This window comes from Pelodiscus sinensis, chromosome 7 (assembly GCF_049634645.1).
Source record: "Pelodiscus sinensis isolate JC-2024 chromosome 7, ASM4963464v1, whole genome shotgun sequence".
NCBI classification, from domain to species: domain Eukaryota; kingdom Metazoa; phylum Chordata; order Testudines; family Trionychidae; genus Pelodiscus; species Pelodiscus sinensis.
Genome location: NC_134717.1, coordinates 67,881,407 through 67,906,499, shown reverse-complemented (window position 1 = coordinate 67,906,499; position 25,093 = coordinate 67,881,407). Strand labels below are relative to the sequence as shown.

The 25,093-nt window shown below is 42.3% G+C and overlaps 1 protein-coding gene across 2 annotated transcripts in view; it reads left to right on the top strand.

Annotated features, from left to right (window-relative positions):
* Positions 1-25,093, top strand: part of TMEFF2 (transmembrane protein with EGF like and two follistatin like domains 2) — a 221,999-nt gene that overhangs the window by 122,506 nt on the left and 74,400 nt on the right. For both annotated transcript variants that reach the window (XM_075934210.1, XM_075934213.1), the window contains exon 5: positions 5,492-5,588. In XM_075934210.1, coding sequence (XP_075790325.1) covers positions 5,492-5,588 — 97 coding nt within the window. The remainder of the gene's footprint in view (positions 1-5,491; positions 5,589-25,093) is intronic.

Here is a 25,093-nt window from a genome sequence, read left to right as displayed (position 1 = left end):
ATCTTAACAGCTACAACACTGTGTGATGGAGGTAGGGGAGATGCTACTACTTAATAGCTTTCTCTTTCATGTTACCCACCTTGCCTCTTCTCCTCTGACATTGACTGCCCTGTGCACCAACCATAAAAGGAAAATGTTTGTTCCCTTTGTCTTTAACCAATATGTGGTGCCTTGAATCTTAAGTCAAGGTTTTCTGCTTCCCTCTTCAGTGTTAATAATTCCACTATAGTTGCTGCTGTGAAGGGATGGATGGATTCAAGCTTCCTAGAGGTATATTTAAACTCATATTGGATTACCTACCAACCTAGCTGTTGGAAGAACACATAACAAGAGTTACCTAGCAGTTCAAGCATCGCTGTTTAGTATCTGTTTAGTTAAATATCAGACCTGCCACATCATTGGACTCCTGATGGCATAAAATACAGTAGCAGGTTGGATATTGAAAGTCAGAGTGCGATTTTCCATATGCGCAGGTTCCTGAGGTAGTCACAAACTGAAATAATTGAAAGTTTTATATAAAATTGAGCTGTGGAAAGAAGGTAGAAGTTTCTACTAATGGGTTGGAGTTTTCCATTATTTTGCAAGCCAGACAGGCACAGAGTCAGACAAATATGCTGAAGATGTGGATGCCTACAAAATGGTTTCCTTAGCAACAAAAACAATGTGAAATCTTTCCAAATTTGGTTTCTCCCTGGTGTGATGTTCAGGCAATCCAGATCCTGTTGATAACTCAGCTATCTTATCAGAGTGCAGCGAGGCCCTCTGATTAGAGGGCCAGATGCTTAAAATAGGGGTTGTTGTGGTTATTACAGGCCATTGACTCTCTGAATTATGTTTGGGGGATCTCTAGCTAAGACTCCCTATTGCTCAGGAAATCAAGGTAGAGTCTGAAGTGACTTTCACATAGTGTTAGAACCTTGTGATCATGTTTCTTATATGATAGTAACTGGCATTCTGGAAGTTGCTAATCATGCTAACGCAAAAAGGAACTCACAGCTTAGCTGTTCTGCATTGCATTAATAATAAGAGACTGGCTTTGGCTGTTAAATCTCCCCTGAGACAAGTGCCCTGCCACACTGATATCCCATGGTCCCTTGCAATTGTTCAAGTATATGAAACCTGTAAAGTTGCTAATAAGATAAGAACTGTATGTGTTATGGCAAAGCGAAAAGCCCTTTTATTTTTAGCAGGAGCAATTCACTTTTAAGAGACAAGACAGTCTTTTTTCCAGTGCTGTGGTAAACTTTTTTTTGTAATGTCTAATTCATTTTCCTCTGTAAAGACTTCTTTAGTTGAGGTAGGAAGGCAAGTGCGAACTAGCTAGTGCAGCAAAGAAAAAAAGCAGTCACTTAGAAAATGAACACCTCCCAGTCACAAAGCTAAATAGCAAAAGGAAATACAGAGAAAATAACTCTTTCTAAGATGTCTGATTTTTTTAAGGCACTTATTTGCACAGCAGGAAAGAATGAGTGAGAGAAAAATCATGTTAAATATGAATAATAAGCCCACACAAAATTTTTTAGCCAAAACTGGAAAAATGCAGGTTCAGTAACATCAAAATATTTTGCATATTCAACTAATTTTTATCAAATTCTTTGTCAAAATGCCCCTGCAAAAAGATCCCCAAAGTCAAATGTTTAATTTTGAAATTTTCAAAAGAAAATGTTCAATTTTTTTTCATTTTGAAATATCCTTACTTTTTAAAAAAATATAAAAACATTCTTAAAGCTTCAATGAAGAATTTTGCTAATGGTCAAACAAAAAAAAATTTTTTTAATTGTTTCCAGTCGGGCTCAAAATGAATTGCCAGCCAACTGAAAAGTCTACTGTTAGCCTAATTCTAGTAAGAACAGTCCTCTCTGAAGACACCAAAAGCAGAAAAATGAGAAAAAGGCTAAGTCACTGCCATTTAAACAGGGATGTGTATGGTTGGGTGCTTAGTGTCTCAGTCATGGCATCAGTACATTGACTCGAGAACACCAAATACATGGCTTCTTTGATAAAAGGACTACCTGTTCATTTCTGGCAGAAATTAATGGCTATGCTATACTTATATGCAGATGTTCCTCTCTAAAATAGCTCTTATTTTCAAAATATCAAACCTTTCAGTGACACAACTTGTTTAAAAAATTATTTGTCTAGCTATTAAATCGCTTATGACAGTCTGAAAAGTCCCTGGCTATATGTGGAGGAAAAATAAGAACAGACCTTTTATTGTTTTTAACAACAGTGAAATACAATGAAAATGGGGTTTAGAGCAACAGAATAGAAAAACAAATGATATTTTCCTGAAAGTGTAAATTCTTTCCTTCAAAAACTGGGACAAATGGGCACATTTACAAATGATAGTTGGATCTTATGTAGTGCCTTCCACCTGGGTTTTACAAATTTTTATTCATCACTACTCACCACATACCTGAAAAGTATAGCTATCCCCATTTTGCAGCAGGTGAAACTGTGAGGCAGAGAAATTGTCACTGCTCAGAGAGAGTTGGGAGCTGAGCCCCGATCTCCTAAGTGCCAGCCTACTGCACTCTCCACAAGACCATTGCCAAGACTGGTTGTCAAAAACTGCCTTTCCAAGAAATAGATTCCCATTAAATATCAAAGTTAGTTAAATCAGCTAACTTTCCCACCATTTGTAAAGAAAACATCAAAACACTACGCCGGACCCTTGGTCCAACTGTGACAACTTATTGGAGCAGAGATATTTGGTTGATTTTCTGTTGTTGTTTGTTATTTTAAGGTTCTCTTGCTTGCTTAAAACTGAAGTTTTGTGTATGTAAAGTATATAAACTGATTGACAATTTTACAAGCAAGAAAAGAACCCAAAATAATGCTATCCTTCTTTTTATTATCCCAAAGGTCACCTTAGGTGAAGATTTCCTTTTTAATATAATTTAGATTCAGGTAGATATCTGACGGGCAATTCCTTTAGAGTTGCTCAGATCTAAAAAATATGAATGTTTGGTTTGGCTTGTTTAAGCCTACAGGAAAAACGTATGAGAGACTCTCTCTCAGGTATTTTGAGTTTACTATCGTTATAGTATCAGAGGGCTTCACAACCTTTACTGAATTTATTTTCACAGCACCAGGGCATGGTAAAAAATATACTCTTACTCCCTTTTAGAAGACAGGGCACTGAAGCAAAGACAAGTATTTGGCCTCAATTTTTATAAGTAGCAACTGATTTTCTGTGCCTCTATGTTCAGTTTCTCAACTTGAAACACTTTAAATAGCTTGATTTTTTTCCAAGTCCTTTCTAAGAATCAGATTTTTAATGTGTCTGAAAGTAGGCACCCAGAAATCACTAGCCCTTTTGAAAATTTAGGCTTGAATGGTGTGGCCCCAAAGGAAGTTTGTGGCAGAGTAGAAAGTTTCCAAAATGCTAGGCTGGCACCTAGGTCTAGTACTCTAATCACTCTTTCAGTCTTTGAGAGTTAGAAAACCTACCTCGTAAGGACTGTGTTGCAAGAAGTTGGGACCTTTTATTGTTTTGTGCTGCACCTCATTAGGAAGAAGTATAAAACAATTTGTGCCATCCCATGCAAACTGAAAACATGTAATTCTAGCACTATAGATTGCTTCCAGCAGCTTTCAACTATTGTTGAATGTGATGAGTAGAGATGGGCAAAAAATGGTTTTCCTGTCCCATGAAAACTTCTGAGATTCTGATCATCCTGAAATGGGACAAAAAAGACAAAATTGTTCAAAATTTCATAAATCAAATATCAGAGGGAGGAAAAGAACTGGTGCTGGTCAATCAAATCAGGTCATTTCAGTCATTTCTAAACATTTTGTTTCGACTGAGCATTTCTTTTAAATTGTACTATAATTAACTTAAATTTTGAAATAAAAAGTCATTTTGAACCAGAACACTGGTATCTTTACAAACAGGATATTTTGACAATTTAGAATCTTTACTTTTCAAATGTTTTTTTCAGTCGAGACATTTGTTGAAACCAACATTCCCATGAAAAATTTTGGTTTTGATAAATTAGTATTGTTGACGGCAGCAGGCGGACAGAAAGGTGGAAGCTTTGCTGGAATATTCCTGACCAGCTCCAGTGATTACTCCCATATCTCCTTAAATGCTTAAGGCTATCTAGGTGCTTCTGTGATTCTCTGGATTGGAGCTACATCTCTATTCTGAAATAATTCTGCACTACACTTGTAAATTTGAATGAAAAAAATAGTAAAAGAAAGACATTAAATATAAGTAGCAAAGAATTTCTATGCAAAATAATAACAATCAAAGTTGCTACTTTAAATCTGGTGTGAGCTAATTATTCCATAACCATGAGAAATGTATCTTTATGTATTGTGTCTTACTAGAAAGACATAATACATAAAGATATATCCACCTACCTACTATTCTCAGTACTTTATAGTTTTATAAAAACATATATAACATTCTGTTGGATCATTTCAAAACAATGCTCTCTAAAACTATTCATTAGTCAACTTGTACCCTTCTTAACTTAGCCATTCATATTCTCCTCTCAGTTTCTACATGTAATTTATGGGACATTACAAGCTGAATCCAAATCCTCCTGTAACATTTTTTATTTGAATTTCAATGGAACTTAGATGTTTATATCACCTAGGCATTTTGAGAAATTTTATCTTCTATCCCTGTGCTGAAGGGGACCCAGGATCAAATTCTGCCAGCAAAATGAAAGAATGAGTGGGTTTATTTCTCTGCACCTGGTGACAGTCTCCTCCCCCCCCCCCCCCCCCCAAATCTGATCAGTGCTAAATCAGTGGGGCAGAGAGGACTTTTCCTCAGGGTTCATAACACATCTGAAGAAGCAAATCTTTTGCCTTTGGAATAGCATCATAAGGCAGATATTTCCCAAGCATTTCTTGGGGAAGCATACTCCTGGGTTCCTCACCAGATCTTTACCTACACGGACTGCAAAGCACACAAGTGGATATCCACCAATTTGCAGGGTTCTAGATACAAAATTGGTATCCGCATCCACATCTGCAAAAATGAACTGAAGAAATCCACATCTGTGGATGCAGGTACCCACAGATATAAAGTGGATAGACACAGATTTATAGTACTCTACACACAAGTTGTCCACCGTGCTGTATTACCAGTCAATGCCAAATGTTGTTACAGGAATTAAGCAGTGGTGCTTAATATGAGTTGTTTGCTCATTGTTGCTGCCTCCTTCCTTATTATGATTTTGAGAAAAAAAATATTGTTTAAATGAGAAAGCGCAGAAATTGATTCCCGCAGTTCCTCTGATCTTCTCTTAGCAAGCACATGTACATCTGGTGTATGGTGTTTATCCTAGGTAAGAGGAAAATGTTTGTGGTAGTCTGTTGTTTGAAATACTGTCTGTCAGCCAAGCCCACCACCTTGACCTCTATGTTCAATTACCAAAGATTAATATATAAATTTAGCTTTTCTGTAGACGAGACTCACTTTGCTATTGTTTTGTGTTTACTAATGGGCCTTTTTCTGCTTTGTATCAAACAGTCAATGAAGGCTCAGGAGAAACCAATCAAAAAGAGACGTCCACTTGTGACATTTGCCAGTTTGGGGCAGAGTGTGATGAAGATGCAGAGGATGTTTGGTACAGTAATTTACACATTTCTTCTTTAATGAATGTCCTGTTATTTAAAAGTGCCATAGCTTGGAGACCCTCTGTGTAGGATAATATTTAAAAAGTAAAGTACACCCATTCTCTTGTCATCCACTCAAAGTTCATTAATTATACACGTCGATAGTGGCATTGAAACACACACTCTGTTGGATGGAGGGCACTTATTTGGAAAGGGCAAACGTGATACAGATGGAAGACTGTAAACTGAGAGTGTAAAACAGACAGAAAGGAACAGATCAAGAAAAGAATAAAGAGGGAGTAATACCAGAGCAGGTTATTAGACAGGGTGTTAGTCAGCTGATCCCATCCAAACACAGTGTTCTATCATGCACTACTACTCAGGCATGAAATTATGAAAATTGTTCCTCTTCAGTAATGAAGGCTATGGATGTAGGGAGCTAGGCGAAAGCATGTGATCAATTTGTGCTCATTTTGATGTGGTCTTGCCAAGGTCTATAATTTTATGCTTAAAAGGGGGAGCGGGGGAACTGGCTCTGAATCCAGTTACCAAGAGAAATTGTGCCAGTGAAAAATAGAAGCAAGATTCTTCATGATGATATGTCTCTAATAATGGAATGAAACTGAGTTAAAAATTGGCTTAATTTTGACTTTGTCTAAAAGTATTACACAGATCTTCTGTTTTCCAGTAAGATCTTCATCCAGTTATTCAGAAATGCTTTGGTAATGCCTATGTCAAAATAAAGCCTTATTAAAATTAATATATCAGAATTCACAGTCCATTGGATCATATTTTGAGAAGCTTCATATTTTGATAGGCTTTCAAGTTAGAGTAGACGAGAAGGGAACAATAGATGTATAACCAACTACAGGATAATGTTATTAACCATGATATTTGCTATGTAATGCTACTACTTTTTTTGTTTGTTTTTGAGGGAATATAATAAATAAAATAGCCAATTCTAATGAACCCCCATCATAAACCCAGTTATAAAGGGGTCACTCTCCTGGGCGCATCTGCAATTTTCGGACCGGCTGTTCTCCGGGAGTGGAGATGTCCCCAAAGGATTTCAGGTCCATTGCCTGGGACTGGGTGTCTTCTTACCCCCTTGCTGCAGCCACAGAGCTGTGGAGTGGACTCAGGCCCTCCCACTCCTCTGGGTTTCAACCCAGGTACCCTGTAAATAGCAGTTTCCTGCTAGGAGTCTCTACTCTCTGCTGCTACCTTGCTGCTTGGGCCACTTTACCAAGACGTTGCTCCATCCAGTTCTCTTTCTCTCTCAGGACTTTGAGGCAGGCTGTCCCGGGTTCTGCAAAGCTCTTTAGCTAGTTGTGATTAGTTTTCAGCCTCTGGACCTGGGTCTTCAGCAGGTCTGAAGTTCAGCTCACACTCGGAGCTGTCCAAGGTGCTGCTGTCCTCCCAGTCAGAGCCTACATCTGGCTGGGTTGAGCTCCAGCAAGAAACCGCCAAGGCCTGTCCTCGCAGCTTCTTCTATACCAGCCTGCTGGGCCTTGATTGGCAACAGCAGAGGCAGCCACTCTATCCTACTTGGAGGACCTCTCTTCTACTTTTCTCCATAGGGAGGGGTGTGACAAGGCCTGCAGCAGGGAGTGTCACACCAATACAACTGAAAACTTTTCCATTGTCTAATTCCCTTCCATTGAACCATTAATATGAAGAGCAGCATAACAAATGTAGAAACTGATATGCATTGCCTTTATTGACAGGCAGGACACTTAGGGTACGTCTAGACTACATGCCTCTGTCGCCAGAGGCATGTAGATTAGGCTACCCGACATAGTAAAATGAAGCGGCGATTTAAATAATCGCCGCTTCATTTAAATTTACATGGCTGCCGCGCTGAGCCGACAAACAGCTGAACAGCTGTTTGTTGGCTCAGCGCAATAGTCTGGATGCACGGGTGGTGACATCAAAGGTATTTGTCGACCACCCAGGTAAGTTACTAGTAAACTTGTTCAGATGCATAAACCAGATTTCAAAGCAGAAGTAAAAAGATCATACTAAGTTTGTTAAAGAGTCATTTTGAAGTTATTCATTCTCATGCTATAGCAGAGCTCCATTTTCCCTTTCCTGCCCCTTGATTTGTTTTGGATGAACATCTTGCTAAGAAATATGTTTTCTGGGTGTAAGCCTATTTTGTTATATTTTTGAAATGGAAGCTGGCTATGTATTGAAAGCCTTGATCTCTTTCAAATACACTGGAACTGAATTTCAGAATTTGACAGGCACCAAAGTCAATCATGTTCCCTTCATATACACAAACGCACCTCTAGTGTATAAAAAACAGATGCTTCAGATTGGATGAATGACACACATTGGCTAATTATTTGATTTTTTTTTTGTTTATCTAGTTTCAGATACAAACTTTTAAAAATTATCTTACTTCACTGATTCGCTTTGTAGAGTCCAAATTAGGACAACAGTTATTAGTAGCATTGGGAACTGTTGTGATGAAATAATTAGCCTAGAACTTTAAATTTGTCCTATCAATCAGAGACTGTTCCAAAGCCCTGGGGTTGTCAGACTGGTGATAAAAACTGGTGATCATAGAGAGATGTGGCTAGGAAGCTGGCCGCTTGCCTAACACTTCTAGGATGCAGAGTAGATCAGAGAAGAGAGCACAGGTGTGATAGCAGATGTGGCTGGGGTGCTAATGATATAAAGGGACAATTAACATTATTCTACATTGCTACAGTCTGCTTTTTTAAGATTCTTGTTTCTGTTTTAACTCTTTTTTGTCATGTATTGCCAAATACCACTGCTCTGAGCAGGGCTATGTGTTGTCACTGTAATTGTTTGATTTAGTGACATTTGATATATTAAGGGCCAGACTACTGGGATTCTGCTAGGAGGCATATTGCCCTGTAACAGATTATTTAAACTGGTAGAATATGTGTCCATTTTCTAGAAAATGTGGAGAAAAGAAGCTTTTGTAATAACCAAATAGTTCCCTGAAGCAGGGGAGAGTGCACATACATTATTAGCCCATTTTAAATTCTACAACTGTAAGTGTGCGTGAGATCTGGCATTCCATTAGTGAACATCTTTCCTGTGCTAAGAACAAAGACTATTCAGCTTGAAGTCTTTAACGTCTTGCTTCTTTTAATCTGTGAAATCTTGTCACTAAGAGGATCGTGTATTACTGGCACTGTTCCCACTTTTAATGCACTTTGCACCAGTGGGCTTCATGAATATTTAAAGTGGGGGCCAATAGCTGTGCTCTTTAGCACTAGATTGCAGTCTGTTGGTAAATCAGACATGTGGTGTTGCTTACTTTGGGTTTTTATTTCTGAGCTTGCTAAGGAGTAATTGACTTTGCAAGACAGGGCTACTCAGTGTAATGCCAAGAGGGATACAAAAGGAAATGGAGAATGCAACACAAGGTTCTGAACAGAGGAAAGTATTTTGATATTGTCCAAAAAGCATTTGATGACATTATTAAACTCTCAGCCAGTGTATAAATATTACATATCAAATGGAGTGCCCTTTGATCTGGTAAAGTGGCTTAGTGTCAGTGTGCAACCATGTCAGAGTCTTAATCCCTTGCTTTATAGACCATTGAGAGAGTAGGTATTCTTTCTACACTGTGAAAGTCATGGTGTGGAAAGATACCACGCAAGGTCTGAGATGTGTCCGTTTAAGTGGAGTGATGTGACTAATAGAAGTAAGGCTTATACATCTTCAGGATTTCCATAGCAAAAGAGATTGGGAAAGTGGAGTATTTTATTAAATCAGGATTAAAATCTGAAAAGCTCTGATTTGTAAAGTGAATCAAAGTCAAAATGATGTATCAGGGTTAAGTAATACTCTTTTCTTTTGCATTTCAGTATCAAAGAGCAGTAGTATGGATACTGCAAAATGCATAGATTGTGCAGAATAAGATACAGTTTATAAAGTATAAGAAAGACTTGCGCACATGTACAAAGTATACAACAGAGAATAAACTTCTTTCCCCCAAAACTTACACACTCCTGCTGAAAGTATTAAGAAAAGAACTCTTTATCTCGTATTTCATTTTAATCCCTAACATACATTGTGTACTTTTTACTATAGGAAAATGAACAAACCAGCTAGCAAAAGACACACATCATCTGTTTAAACTGCATTCTCAAGCAAATAAACTACATTATGGATCATGAAACAAATATAGCTCACTAGGGAGCCAGATATGTCTCTTTTGGAGCTCCAGCGCAGACCCCCTAGATAACCCCCCGCTCTCCCATAGCTGGAAGCTCATGCAGCTTCTTGAGGGAGGAGGAGGAGAGAAAGGCCCAAGGATACACACTGGAACCAGCTTGAATGTGTGCTGCTGTTAATCTTCCACCTGGCTGGGGAACAGCCTCGCAGGGACGTGCTTCCTGGAGGCTTTATCCTTTTCTCCCATTGGCCAGAATCTGGCGAATGGGAGCAGCAGGAGGTGGTGTTACACGGTGCGATAGCAAGTAAGGGCCTCCCCCATACCCAGACCCTGCAACATGGTGCAATAGCAAGTAAGGGCCTCCCCCATACCCAGACCCTACATCTCCATCCCCCTCACTCACAGCCCCGCTGAGACCGTACACCCCAACCTGCTCTTGCCTCCTTCCCTCGGCCAGCCCACTTCTGCCCCTCTCCTGGCCCAGACACCCTAATCACAGCCTGCTCCTGTATCTTACTTCCCACCCAGATCTAGCACCTTTCACCCCCTCCTACACTCCACCTCCCGCCCAGATCCTGCAGCCCCGTCCCGCACACTTAACCCCTCATTTTTTGCCCCAACCCAGAGTATAGCCACCCCCCACAAAATCCACTAACCCTGGAACCCTAGAAGAGTAAATCTGTCCAGAGGCCTTGAACCTCAGTTCTCCCTGCCCCTCCCTGCACCATGAGGCTGGAGCACCAGGGGAGTGAGGTGTTTCAGTTCGGGGGGGTTGGAGGGGTTTTTTGGTTTTGTTTTTTGCTTCTCACTTGTGTGGTCCCCAACTGATTTTTCTGTGGGTCAGTGGCCCCGACCAAAAAAAGTTCCCCACCCCTGCCATAAATAAAGACAATGTTGAAACCTTTTGTGTTGTGTGGTGTCAAACCATCTGGCTGCAACATCATAACACTCCTGCACCCCCCCCCCCCCACATACCCTGCCCTGAGCTCCTCATACTTCTACATCTCCAAACTCTTTCACGCCCACATCCTCAGACTCCTGCCATAACACTCCTGCCCCCCATACTCCAACTATGTGCCCTGAGCCCCCATTTACCCCATCCCAGACTCCTGAATCCCCACATCCCCAGCCTCCTGCCATGACTCATAGACTCATAGACTTTAAGGTCAGAAGGGACCATTATGATCATCTAGTCTGACCCCCTGCACAGTGCAGGCCACAAAAACTCACCCACTCCTCCTAGAATAATCCTCTCACCTATATCTCAGATATTGAAGCCTTCAAATACTTTGAAGACCCCAAGATGCAAAGAATCCTCCAGCTGTGATCTGTACCCCATGCTACAGAGGAAGGTGAAAAACCTCCAGGGCCTCTGCGAATCTACCCGGGAGGAAAATTCCTTCCCGACCCCAAATATGGTGATCAGCTAAACCCTGAGCATGTGGGCAAGACTCATCAGCCAGACACCCAGAAAGTTCTCTATAGTAACTCCTATCATCCCTCCATTGACCTATTCCCACTGATAATGAATGGACAGTTAGTTACCAAGATCATGTTATCTCAAACCATCCCCTTCATAAACCCATCTAGTTTAATCTTGAAACCAGATAGATCTTTGAGATTGACAGAAGAGAGCCTGAATGTGTGCATGAAGCTGGGTTTGACCAGTTATGATACAGACTTCAAAGAAATGTGTGAAAACATGCAGCAGCAGAATTCCCATTAAATAAAGTCTGTTAGTACATTTCACTTATGCTATTATTAATCATTATGTCAATTATCAATAATATTAAGTTCAGTCATGTAAACAGGCATTCTAATATGGCTCCTTCTTGACCACTTGTTCTGAATTTTGATGTAGTTTGGCTGTTCGGTTTGAAAAGGTTGCCGACCCATTATAGATGATAGATATTTGTACAAATCATGCAGCTGTCAGTAGCAACTGCCCCAAAAATCAATACTGTTCAATAAATCAATATTTATCTTTATTATAGTAAAGAAAAAACACAAAGGAAACTAATATTTGATTTTGCCAGATTCCCAATCCACACAGCAGTTAGGTCAGTCAGCACTGTGTCCCTTCCCTCTTCAATCAGTTGCTCTCAACCAGAAAATCTAAAAATAAGATGTACTGCTGATTTTCGTATAAGGTTCTAAAAGGTAGTTTGAAAGCCCACATACATTACAGGGGTATTGGCTGCTTCATGTTCAGCAGTGTGTGTCATAACTGTGTGTGACCTACTTGTACTGGATTCAGAAGAAACCAGCTACTTTTGCATCTGCAGTATCCTATGCATTGTATACTACTGTGATGTTATAGGGCTTCATGCTGCTTTTTTTTTTTTGCTCCTGAGAGAGGAATTAGACATTCATTCACTGTCAGAAATACCTGGAATGGTGTTAAGGAAGAGAGAATAAGTGCAATGAAGAAACTTCACTTCTGCAAAAGTTTGTGGTGATCTGTGGCTTAGCCACAAAAGGCATGTCCACTCTACAGTCAGAGGTAGTATTGCAACTCCTGGAAAAATACTCTGTTCGCTTTAATCTAGCTAAAAATAGCACTTTGAATGCAGTAGCATGGTCTTCAGCATGCACTGTACAATTCTGCCCAGAATCCTGGGTGTATAACTTTTTGACCCCTGGGTGCATCTTCTTGCAAAATTGGTTTGTTTTTCATTTTATATCATTTTAGTTCAAAACAAAGATTTGATTCTCAGTTCTGATACAATTCTCAAAACCACCTAGATGACTTTGAATCCTAAGTCTCATTGCTCCTAAGTACCTGAGGCCAGGGCTCCACTACACAAGAAAATCAATCTAAGATACGTAGTTCCATCTGCAAAAATAGCATAGCTGGAGTCAACATACCTTAAGTCTAATTTCTGCAGCATACCCACTGCAAGAGGTCAGTGGAGAAACTCTCATGTCAACTTCACTTACTCCTCACAACCCCATGGAATACTAGAATCGATATGGGATGCCATCAGTTGTTGATTTAGCAGGTCCTTACTAGACCCACTAAATCAAACCCTGGAAGATTAATCTCTGGAGCATCGATCTTGGGATAAATGTATGCCTGGCCTAAGTCTCTTTTGAAAATGGGACATAATGGATAGGAAAGGCAAAATTCACAAAAGTCTAAAAGTTTGTTAGAATGATCCTTTAGGGAAATATATTTTTCCTTTTAGAAGAATATGTTTGTTTGCACAGACTTCTGCCCTTACAGAGTCAAAAGATTTATTTTCCTAATAACATTATTTTAAAACATATAATAATGAATCTGGTTTTAACAGAAGCCAAGAATCTCTGAAATTACTTATACTTCATGTTGTTTTATTGTTAATATACTTTAGAATATCACAGTAAATAATTTAGTCTACGCCCAAAGAAACTGACAGTATTTTTTCTATCAGGAAGGTCTCTTATGTAGACAATATTTCACAATTTTCAATGTTCCTGAATAAATTGTAAACTTATTTTGTTTTGTGTGTCATTCACTGCAGTCTATTATGGGACCCTGTATTTGATTCATAAAGCTCTTTTCCAAAAGGTAGATTCTGTAACATTTGGTACAGTGACAAAAAATGACATGAAATTATAGTAAGAGTTCAATATGTGTTCTGGTATGTAATCCAAAACAATAATGTTAGATAGTAAAGCTAAACAATTTGTTGTGCTTACTTGATTGTTCAGATGCTGGTGCCACCTTTGCTCTCAACCTTATGGGGTGAAATCTGATCCCACTGAAGTCAATAGGGAGTTTTTCCATTGTCTTCATTGAAGGCAGAATTCTATCATACTGCTGTATATGTGGAGTAACTTCATCATAGTTAGGGTGGAGTTACACTAGTGTTAATGGGAGCAGAATTTGTCAAAGTGTAAATCCAGAGCAACTTAAATGACTGCATAAACTATGAGGAGTCCTGTAGCACCTTAAAAATTAACAAATGAATTGGGGCATAAGCATTCAAGAGTAAAAAACCATTTCATCAGATGCATGGAGTGGAAATCACAGAGGTAGGGATATATGTATGTATTAGCATATCAGAAGAAGGGAGTTTCTTATTAAGCATAGAACCAGTGTTAACCCGGCCAATTCAGTCAGGGCAGATGTGGCTTGCTTCCAGCAGATGATGGGGAGATTTGAATAGCAAAAGAAGGAAAAATGCCTTTGTAGTGAGAGAACCATTGTAAGACTGATTGTAGTGGAATTACTTTGTGATGGTGAAATTGAGACTAGATTTTGGCTTGCCATCATCTTGGATTATTTCCAGGTAAATATCAATTTCTGACTAGCTAAAACTCAATTGGCCCATGAACATTCAGAGTTTTTTATTTGGTTTTCTTGTCACAATGGCCATTTTGAATCAGTCCAGAAAGTAAAGTCTCCTATAACTTTCAAGTGGGAACTCAAACTCAACTGCTGCAGCCGAGATCACTGTCTTCTATTTGACATATGTGAGCTAAACAAGAGACAGTAAAAGAACAAAAAATGTGTGTTTGTGGAAGGAGGCAAGGAGAATTCCGTGCTCAAGTTAAGTTCATGTGGTGGGAGGAGGAAAAGAATATGAAGTTCAATAGATTCCAAGGAGGAAAAAAAATATGGGTGGCAGAGGTGAATCTAGGGGGCAAGTGGGGAACCAGAACAGGCAACAGGGAAGGAGAATGTGAGGAGACCAGAGGTTGGGAGAGGTGGCAAGAGGGGAGGGATAAAATGACAGCTCCTCCCCCACCCCCCAAGGGCTAGGAGAAAGAAATATGGAGTCCTTTCCCCATTGCCAGCGAGGAGACCAGATTGTTTTTGTGTCTGCACTTTGTGTGTATTGCAGGTTGATGTCTCAAAGTGTGCTGCCTGAGACATTAATGATACAAGAGGCAGCTGGATAGGGTCTGAGGGAGCATTTCTGCTGGCATTTAGAGCTTGGTATTGAACCGCATCAAAATGGCAGCTGAACCACACTCATTATAATGGTGTTCACATGTGGTCAAGCTTTCTGCAAGGAAATGGGCATGCTTCTCTGTGCCCTGATTCAGTGTTCACACCCAAATGCATAGACAGTCTACGCGACAAGAAGAATGCGTGTCCGTTCTCCTGTTAAATTGGGCACAGTGTATATTTTCTTACTCCTCTATTAACGATCGGTATCAAACATTAACTGACATTTTTTCATCCTATGTAGCAAAATATCTACTAAAGGGCTCACTGCTACCCTTTATTAACATTTTTAAAACATTGTTTTGGCAGTCAGCTTAGCACTCTCAGTGTACCACAGGGCATTGAAGAGACCAGGCCGACATCTGCTTCTTCATACAACATAAACAAAAGGATCCATTCTGGCTTTAAAAGGGCAGTGCTCTGTGCTGATGGTACAACGCAAAGGCCACCCCTTTGTTATGTAACTCTGTGTTGAGGAGAAACTTGCCTCACAAGATTATGAAAGTGCAGACAAAGGATAATATGATGACACACATCAAATATTAATGAGCATTGACACACAATCTTCTGTGTACTTTGGGGTGTAACAGCACGAAAGAACAAGTGTAGGGACCTTGGACAGTAATGCATTTTTGCACCTACTTTTCCGTGTCTTATTTTTTATTTTTCAAAAAAGCTCTTCCCACCCCATGTGCACTAGGTTTAGCCAGAGTCATGCCCTCAGAGTAAACTGACTGGTGCCTTGATGACGGCCTATTTAGTTGCAATAAAAAGCCGATTGGCCTAATGTGCAATCAAGAAAGAAGTGACAGTTATTGCTTCAGTTTTATGATGTTGTGAACTGAGCAGGATTTGGAGCCTCATAGTACCTTCAGGGGGCAGGAGATCACAAGCAATGAATCACATTTATACCTTTTCCAATTTCCTACTAGCATTTTAGCAATAAATAGATTGTGCTGTTATTGAGTTTTATGTAAGCATGTTTCAGAAAACAGGAATGCAACTTTGTCGTTCAGAATTACATGTGTTGGCTAACTAGAGAAGCAGAGAATAAATGTCTGTAAAAATCAGGGAAGGCATTGTCCCGTTTTCTGTCAAACATCCCAATAGCATGCACCCCCCCCCCCCCCATCCTTCTTTATGTTAAACTATTGACTTAAAATTACACCCTTGGTGGAAGGTTGAACTTTTGTTTACACCTCCATGAGGAAGCAGGAAGATTTCATTCACAAAATCAGCCTTTAAAAAAAAACACCAACAAAAAAGATGCATTAAATATAAGCATGACAAGAAAAAATATGGACAATGAAATATCATAGAATCATAGAATAATAGGACTGGAAGGGACCTCAAGAGGTCATCCAGTCCAGCCCCCCGCCCTCAAGGCAGGACCAAGCTCCACCTACACCATCCCTGACAGATGTCTATCTAACCTGTTCTTAAATATCTCCAGAGAGGGAGATTCCACCACCTCCCTTGGCAATTTATTCCAATATTTGACCACCCTGACAGTTAGGAATTTTTTCCTAATGTCCAATCTAAACCTCCCCTGCTGCACTTTAAGCCCATTACTCCTTGTCCTGTCCTCAGAAACCAAGAGGAACACATTTTCTCCTTCCTCCTTGTGACACCCTTTTAGATATTTGAAAACCGCTATCATGTCCCCCCTTAATCTTCTTTTTTCCAAACTAAACAAGCCCAGTTCATGAAGCCTGGCTTCATAGGTCATGTTCTCTAGACCTTTAATCATTCTTGTCGCTCTTCTCTGTACCCTTTCCAATTTCTCCACATCTTTCTTCAAATGTGGCGCCCAGAACTGGACACAGTACTCCAGCTGAGGCCTAACTAGTGCAGAGTAGAGCGGCAGAATGACTTCACGAGTTTTGCTTACAACACACCTGTTGATACAACCTAGAATCATATTTGCTTTTTTTGCAACAGCATCACACTGTTGACTCATAAATATGGTTGGCCTCTACTGTTTCCAAACCACTGTAAGTGTGGACTAACATGTCCCCTTTTCTACTGGACAGAAGTACCATAAAGGTCATTTTGCCCACCTGTAAAATGTTAGACAATCCCTGTTTCCTTCCCAGGTGAAGTCTTATGCCTAGAGCAAGAGCAGTCCTAAGAATGTCTAACCATAGCTAAAAGCTCATTTCTAGAATTCCTGCACCTGGTCAGATCATAACTGCCACAGACTTAACCAATGCCTGTTTACTTGACCCATTGGGTGTGTCTAGACTTCACCTCTCTGTCAACAGACAGATGTGAATTAGGCACATCGAAATTAATAATGAAACAGGGATTTAAATATCCCATGCCTCATTAGCATAAACATGGCCACCGCTTTTTTCAAAATGGAGTTTTTTCGAAAAAAACCAGCAGTCTAGATGCAGATCTGTCGAAAATAAAGCCTTTTTCGACAGATCCTGTAAACCTCATTTTTTGAGGAATGCAGGATCTGTCACAAAAAGGCTTTATTTTTGACAGATCCTCATCTAGTCTGCCATTTTTTTCTAAAGAACTCTATTTAGAAAAAAGCGGTGGCCATGTTTATGCTAATGAGGCATGGGATATTTAAATCTCTGCTTCATTAGCAATTTTGATGTGCTTGATTTGCATCCCTCTGTCGACAGAGGGATGCAGTCTAGACATAGCCAATGTGTCCTCTTTTATCGCTTCCTGACGGTCACTAGTGAGAACTGAGTACATCCTCACCAGAATCAAAACTGTAAGTGTTCTTCAAGCAGCATTTCAGTGGCTAACCTGTCACCAGCACATCATTGCCTGCAGACAATGCCTCACATGCACAGAAACAATGAATCCCTTTTACCTACTCTGCCCAGCTATGTTTGTACTTCAGTTTGATCACTCTGTGGTCCTGAAAAGTGATTTTCTTATCCTCTCTTAAGCTTGGCATGATGAACTTGTTCATGACACAGTAAGTCTCATTCATTCATGACTCTTTCTTTTTTCCTATCCTCTTATTACTGCTTTTCTGGATTCCTCGGGGCATGTCTACACTACAGAGTTTTGTCGGAAAAACAGCCATTTTTTCCGACAAAACCTGAGTTATGTCCACACTGCAATCATGTTCTTTCAAAAGTAAATTGAAAGAACAGAGGGGTTTTTCTGGTGTTGGCAATCCTCATTCTACGAGGAAGAAGCTTTTTTCTGAAAGAGCTTTTCAGAGATAGGCGTGTGTGGATGGGGAGGAGGGTTTTCTTTCGAAAGAAGAGGCCTCCAGGAAATAACACAGGTGATCTGGTGGACACTCTGTCCATATCAATCACAACTCTATAGTTCCTATCTCCTGCCAGCTCTTAAAGCTGCAAGCACCCTAGACAAGCCTTGTGCCAGGAAGCCAGCCTGAGAACAGGACTCTGACCACGCAGCTTTCCCTGCCACAGGCCTTGCCACCCATGGCAGAGCCTCAAGCCCTCTGGGAACTCCCCTGGCCCTCGCAGGGAGCAGCCCCAGGGGTCTCAAGACCCACTCAGGGGGACCAAGAGTTGCTCATCCTCCTGGTCTGGAGCGGAGATCCTGTCCCTCCTCGAGCTGTGGGGCAAGGAGGAGACATTGCAGGATCTCCACTCCAAGCGCCACAATGCTGACATCTTTGAGTGCATGGCCGAGTCCCTGGAAGTGCGCGGACACCCACCCTGGACCTTGGAACAGATCAGGAGTAAGGTAAACATGCACTGCCAGGAATACGTCAGGGCCAGAGAACACAGATCGCACTCAGGGGCAGGACCCCACACCTGCTCCTATTACCAGGAGCTCCACCAGATCCCGGGAGGTAGGGAAGTGTCTTCCCCAACCATCATCATGGACTCCAGCCTCAAGACCCCCATCATCACCCAGCCACAGGTCACAGCAAAGGAGAAGAACCACAGCCAGCGGGAGGAGGAGGAGACCATCACCCTGTCCCTGGAGCCGGTGCCTGTCAGCCAGGACATCTCCCGGCCCTCGTCTGATGCTGGGGATGGATCCTGAGGTGATATTAAAACACTTTACAGAAGAGGTCAGTGTCATTATCCACATGTTACGGAGGTGAAGAGACTTGCTCAAGATTACACAATGAGTCAGTGGTAGAAATATTAAACCCAGATTTCCTGATTCTCAGGCTGAGAACCTACTGACCTCACCAAGCTCCAGCTTTTAGCAACAGCCTTCCTAGAGCTTGTGATCTCTTCCAGACAGCAGACCTATGCCAGCCTCTGTCGGCGGTGAAATGTAGTCACTGCAAATACAGAAATACAGCAGGGGACATGCGAGGCCTTGAGGAATGTAAAGATAATCCTACACACACACAATCATAAACAACTAGCCTGGATTTTAGACTGATCCTGAGTCAGGGCAGGAATATTCCATTTTTCATTGCCTACCTGGAAAGGGGAGTCAGCCTCTTTTCCACACAGCCTTCTTCACTTCCTAGAATCCCACTGGTGGTTCTCAGAGGTGAGAATTGCTCAAGGAACAAGGGCTGGAAACAAGGGCTGGAAGTTGGAAGCAAGTGGCCTGGGAAGGGGCATCTCATTCCCCATTGGGGCATCTCATTCCCCATTGCACCTCACTCCACTCTGCACTCCAGAGAAATTACCAGGCAAAAGTATGAAACAAGATGGGCAAGGTAATATTTAATTTTCCGAGCTTACACCGAGTTCTTCTTCAGGTCTTGGTGTAAGCTCAAAAGCTTGTCTCTCTCACCAATATGCAGTGTCCAATAAAAATGTTATCTTAGCACTTTGACTCTCCGGTATCCTGGCAGCAACACAATTACAACAACCCTGCACGGGAAAAATTATAGAACTGAGGCCTGTTCTGCAGCAATCCCAAATCCCACTTCAAGGGCTGTGCCCAGCACAGCCAGAAAGCTAAGGCAGAGTGGCACTCACAACCTCTTGCAAATCCTTTTGGAACTATGAGGAACACAGGAGGAGGTCATACCTCACAGATTAATGTATGGGATGTTCTCACACACATAGAGCAACTGGGGATGAACTCTATGAAAAGATCCTTGGATATTTCTTTCCACTCAACCGCTTCTCACAAGTTTAATGGGAGGGTACAAACTCCCCCCGACAGCTCTAATGCTCTACTCCTTAATTGATTGGCAAAGTGATTACATGAAAGAATAAAACAAACTTTACCTTTGACTCCCACCTTTTCAGTGCTGCTGCATTCTGTGAACAAACCTACCCTTTGAAAGCAGGCAGCCATTTGCAGGCCTACGAGACAAGACACTTCATAATGATTAGGTACCTTTTTCTTGACTCTTTCGTATGTTGCAAATTAATATGAAACACGGTGACATATTGCAATGGTTCATGTTACTTAATTAGTTTCAAAATACAAGTGAGCAATCCTAGTCATCCAAGGCTTGCTGCAATAAAGGATCCATGCAATGAAGGACAGTCTTAAATGTTTATGCAGGAAGAATGTTGCTAGAGCTTTGGTTTAATACAGACTGTAGAGGTGCAAAGGACCCATGAAGTGTAGGCAAAATGTATACATTCCTTTTTTATTCTCTGTGCTTCAGACACTACATACCTGCTCATTCTGGAATTGTGAATATGCATGTAATTTGATTGTTACTGAATAGTACAGGTTGAAACTCTCTTACCCAGGATTCTCTTGGCTGGCAACATCCATGGTCCAGCAGCACCATAAATGTTCCAGGACCAAAAAGTTCCGGTGGACAGCTAGCTCATGGGAGCTCTGGAGGTTGGCAAGGCAACGGGAGACCGACATGTAGCAGTGGGTCTTCCCGGTAGGGAAGAGGGAGCCCCATGTGCAGTAGTGGGACTTCCTAGTAGTGGTGCAGGAGCCTGGTGTGGGAAGGCAATGGGGTTGCCAGGTGCTGCATCTAGAACCAGGTGCACAGAAGCAGCATGGCTGCTGGGTGCTGCAGCAGGAGCCCAGTGCATGTGAAGGCGGCAGGACTACCAGGCGCTGCAGCGAGAGCTGACAGGGCAGCATGGGCCAGCTAGGTGGGGGAGCCGGCTGGGAGACCAGCACTGAGGCTAGAACTGGAGGGGGCTGGTGTCAAGGAGACCAGAAATGACCTCTTCTGGTCCTCCAAAATCCCTTATCCCAGATCAGACAGGTCCCAAGGTGCTGGATCAGGGAGGTTCGACCTGTATTCAGATTTTTTTTTTGGCCACTCCTTTTCAAAAACTTGTCATGAGCGGTGTGGTGATCTGGTTTCTCTGTGTGTACTGTACGTCCCCAGTTCAGCACAAGCTGTTTTACACACCTTTGTCATTTCACTTTAAGGTGGAACAATATTTTTAAAAATAAAATGAGACATTTACTGTGCCCTTAAGGCGTTAACATGCAATGCTGTATACCGCTGAGAGCACTAGAGACATGTGCAAGCTAGGTGAAGGTTGAATTATAATTGGTACTTTGAATTGTAAGAAGGAAGCAAAGGCAAACATTTAATGCTGGAGCTTGGGGGTTTTATTTTGTTTGAAAAGGACATTAAGAAACAAATGAAATTAAAATTAGGGATCACTTTTCAGGTCTTGCACAGTGGATTACCTATGTAGTTCTTATTCGCTGTTCACAATAGAGCCTGATCTGGTCAAAGTGTAAGTATTAACAATGTAAAATCTTGTTTAATCACTTAACCAGTTAAACATTATATTAGCTGGATCTTGGCTGCTGGCTCCCGGTCTTGCGGGGCTGCCTGTTGACCAGTTACCCATTCACATCCCTAATAAGTTGTGGGGCTACATCCTTAGCTAGTAAAACAGTGTAGCTCCATTAATGAAGCTAGCTTGTAATTTAATTGTACAAGTCAAACCTTCCTTGTCTGGCCCCCTTGGGACCTGAGTGGTCCCAAATCATGGAGTTTGCTGGACAAGGGGAGGTCAAGGCTCCCTACCCAGCTGTAGGCTCTGCTCCCAGCTGGGGCTGCGCTCCCTGCCACCTGCCGCTGCCTCCAGCCCCCCATCATGCCAGCCCTGACTGGGGCCGCGTCCACCACCGGAAGAGACCAGCCCCGCTGATTGCAGTCCTGACTCCGCAGCCAGCCTCAGCCAGGACTGTGCTCCTGACAGTCCTGACTAGGGCTGTCCCCCCACCCGCAACCGCATGAGCCCTGACCGAGGCTGTGTTTCCGGCTGTGCCAGCCTCAGCAGGACTGCACTCCTGGCTGCTGGCCTTGCTGCCTCCAATCCGGGCTGCGGCTGCACTTCTTACTGTCAGGCCAGCCCCGCTGGGGCTGCGCTCCCCACTGCCAGCCCAGCCTACACTGTGCTTCTGAACCTGGCTATCCAGAGCTCTCTGGTCCAGCAATATCCATGGTCCTGCCAGACTACAGATGTTGCCAGACCAGAGTCCCTGATTTTAGAGGTTCAACCTGTAGTTACTCACCCAATTATAGGTTGTGTGTATACACAGTTCAGGCCAGAGACAGTTTCTAAATAACCTATGCATGGCTGCCATAATAAATGCATTTTTGAAAACCCAAACATTTTTCTTTAATGTTGCAAGTGACTTACTGCTCTTAAAAAGCAGAAGCACAGCAGCTTTAAAATTATTATTCCAGCTCCTGGCTCTATACTCCAGTCCCACTCCTCTGTTCCATTGCATTTGGTATGCAAGAGAGGGCAGCAATAATTATATTCACCGTTTTAGTGCATTTTAGCTTGACATATGTCCAGTAAACAGCGTTTTGGTCTAGCCCAGTCAAAAAAATCACTTGATTATTCACTGCTTCTTCCTGTTATGATGCTTCAGGGTCCTTCAAATCATTTTCATTATGTGCTATATAATAATAACAATCTGAATGCAGTGTCCTGAAAATTCCTTGCATGGTATGTGTGTTTCCTAATTGTTTGAATAACAGCATGCTCTTGAAATGCCACGCAGAAATGTAGCTGCACCCTTAGGGAATCAAGCCTTTTTTCCTTTTAGTGTTAGTGAAGGCAAACATTTGAACAGTGAAAATAGGTAAACATCAGGGGAAGCCACTGCAAAAATCAGATGTTCTAAACTGCTTAACACAGACATGGCCCTCTAAAAGACACAATGAAAATAAATAAATAAAAATAAAAAGACATTGGAAATGAGTCATTTTGTTGTTTTTACTTAAGATAGTGCAGAAAAGGAGAAATCTCTGTAGACCCTGGAAAAAAATTCCATATGCCACTGGCATTAAAAATACATAGTTTATGTTGTTTTCCAATCCATATAAGGTTGTTCATTAGCCTGGAGAATAAAGCAAAGTTTGCTCCTTTGGATATGGAGCATCTTTTAAGTCTCTCAGTTCTGCAACTTAAAAAACTACAGTGAGATTTCAATCTATTTCTTAGCATAGGCACATTTTGGAAAATTGCTTAAAATACAGGTTGAACCTCCTAGTCCAGCACTCTCTGATCTGGTAAAATCCGTGGTCCAACACAATTTTAGTTAGCCGGCTGTCCACTTATCATAGGTGTGGACAAGTTTCCCATGATCCCATAAGGTTTCTTTACATCCACCAGTCTTGACTCTCAGGCTACGTCTACACTGCAGACGTCTTGCACAAGAACTGTTTTGTGCAAGTGTTCTTGTGCAAAAGGTCTTCCACAAGAGCATGTCCACACTGCCATATGCTTTTGTGCCAGAGTTGTGGATGGCAGTGTGGATGCTTTCTTGCACAAGAAAACTCTGATGGCCATATTCGCCATAGGGGTTTCTTGCGCAAGAAACCCTTGTTGCCCGTCCACACTGCCTTCTTGCACAAGAGCTCTTGGGGAGAGGAATAACAATTGCACAAGAAGCCCTCTTTTCCGATGCTTTACTGTAAAGTTACTTGCACAAGAACGCACATGCAGTGTAGACACTCCGGAAGTTTTTGCACAAGAACAACTGTTCTTGCACAAAAAGCCTGCAGTGTAGACATAGCCTCCGTTTTCTGTGCTGTTCTGTAGCTCTGATTTACCCCTAAATGTCTTCTAAGAGCCCAGTAAGTAGTGGAAGTGTTGGTAATGCTGCTAGACAATATTGATCTCTTGTGGTTCAGCAGATTGTAGAGAGGTTCAGTCTGTAGTGCAAAAAAAAAAAGTAAAGTCACCTGAGTATGTAAGCTGTCAGACGATATTGTCTAGTGCCTAGAACAACATTTGAGTTAGACTCTTGGATTGTATTCCTGATTATGCAATTGTTTAATGCCTGACCCTGTGTTGACTTCTATTGGCTTTGGATCAGACCACAAATGTCTGTGACCCACAGTTTACGTCTCTCTAAAATGGGTATGATAATTAATAATACAGACCTCTCAGGGACATAGTGAGGCTTAGTTAACTCACTGTTTATTAAATGTGCTGAAATCTTTAGATAAAAGCTGTATAAATATTGAGCCAGCTCAGTAATGAAGAACAGCAATGCTTAGGGTAGTAGTGTGCCAGGTATACTTTGACTCAGAGGCAAGTACAGTAAACTTCCGATAATCCGGCACCTTTAGGACCCAGGGGGTGCCGGATTATCAGATATGCCGGACTATCAGAAGGGGGGGCTATGAGGGATCTGGAGTAGGGTGGGAGGGGATGCCACCCCAGACCCCTCATAGCCCCCCCTTACGATAGTCTGACTCTGCCCCAGGCTTCCCTGATTCAGCTGCTGCTGGTCAGTTTCAGCAGCAGCTGAATCGGGGATGCCTGCAATAGAGCAGCTGGGGTGCTGCCGCAGCGCCAAGGGGCGGCGCTACGGCACCAACCCAGCAGCACTCCAGCTGCTCTTGGGGATGCCTGGGGCAGAGCATCTGGAGTGCTGCCGGGTTGGTCCCGCAGCGCCAAAGGACAGCGCTGCGGGACCAACCTGGCAGGACCCCAGCTGCTCTGCCCCAGGGGTCCCCGATTCAGCCGCTGCTGAAACAGATCAGCGGCTGATTCCAGGAAGCCCGGGGCAGAGCTGCTTTGCCTGGGGCTTCCTGGAATCAGCCGCTGATCTGTTTCAGCAGCGGCTGAATCAGGGACCCCTGGGGCAGAGCAGCTGGGGTCCTGCCGGGTTGGTCCCGCAGCGCTGAGGGGCAGCGCTACGGGACCAACCCCGCAACACCCCAGCTGCTCTGCTCCCGGCGTCCCCGATTCAGCTGCTGGTCAGTTTCAGCAACAGTTGAATGGGGGAAGCCTGTCCAGCACTTCCGGGTTCCTGATGGTGCCGGACCATCAGGAGTCCCGGAGCATTGGATGCCGGACTAATGGAGTTTTACTGTACTGTGTGTGCTTCAGCAGCTGGACCTCGAAGATCCTAATCCTGGTGGGTCCGGAGAGCCACTCAGACACAGGGCTAAGTCAAGCATTTTACCAGGCAGGAAAAGGAAGAGTTGCAAGTGTCATAGATGTAGTGGCTCAAACAGGTCTGGTTCAAAGTGAACAATAGCAGTTCTTGTTTGGGTGCCCGAGGGCCATCCAACTGAGAGTGGG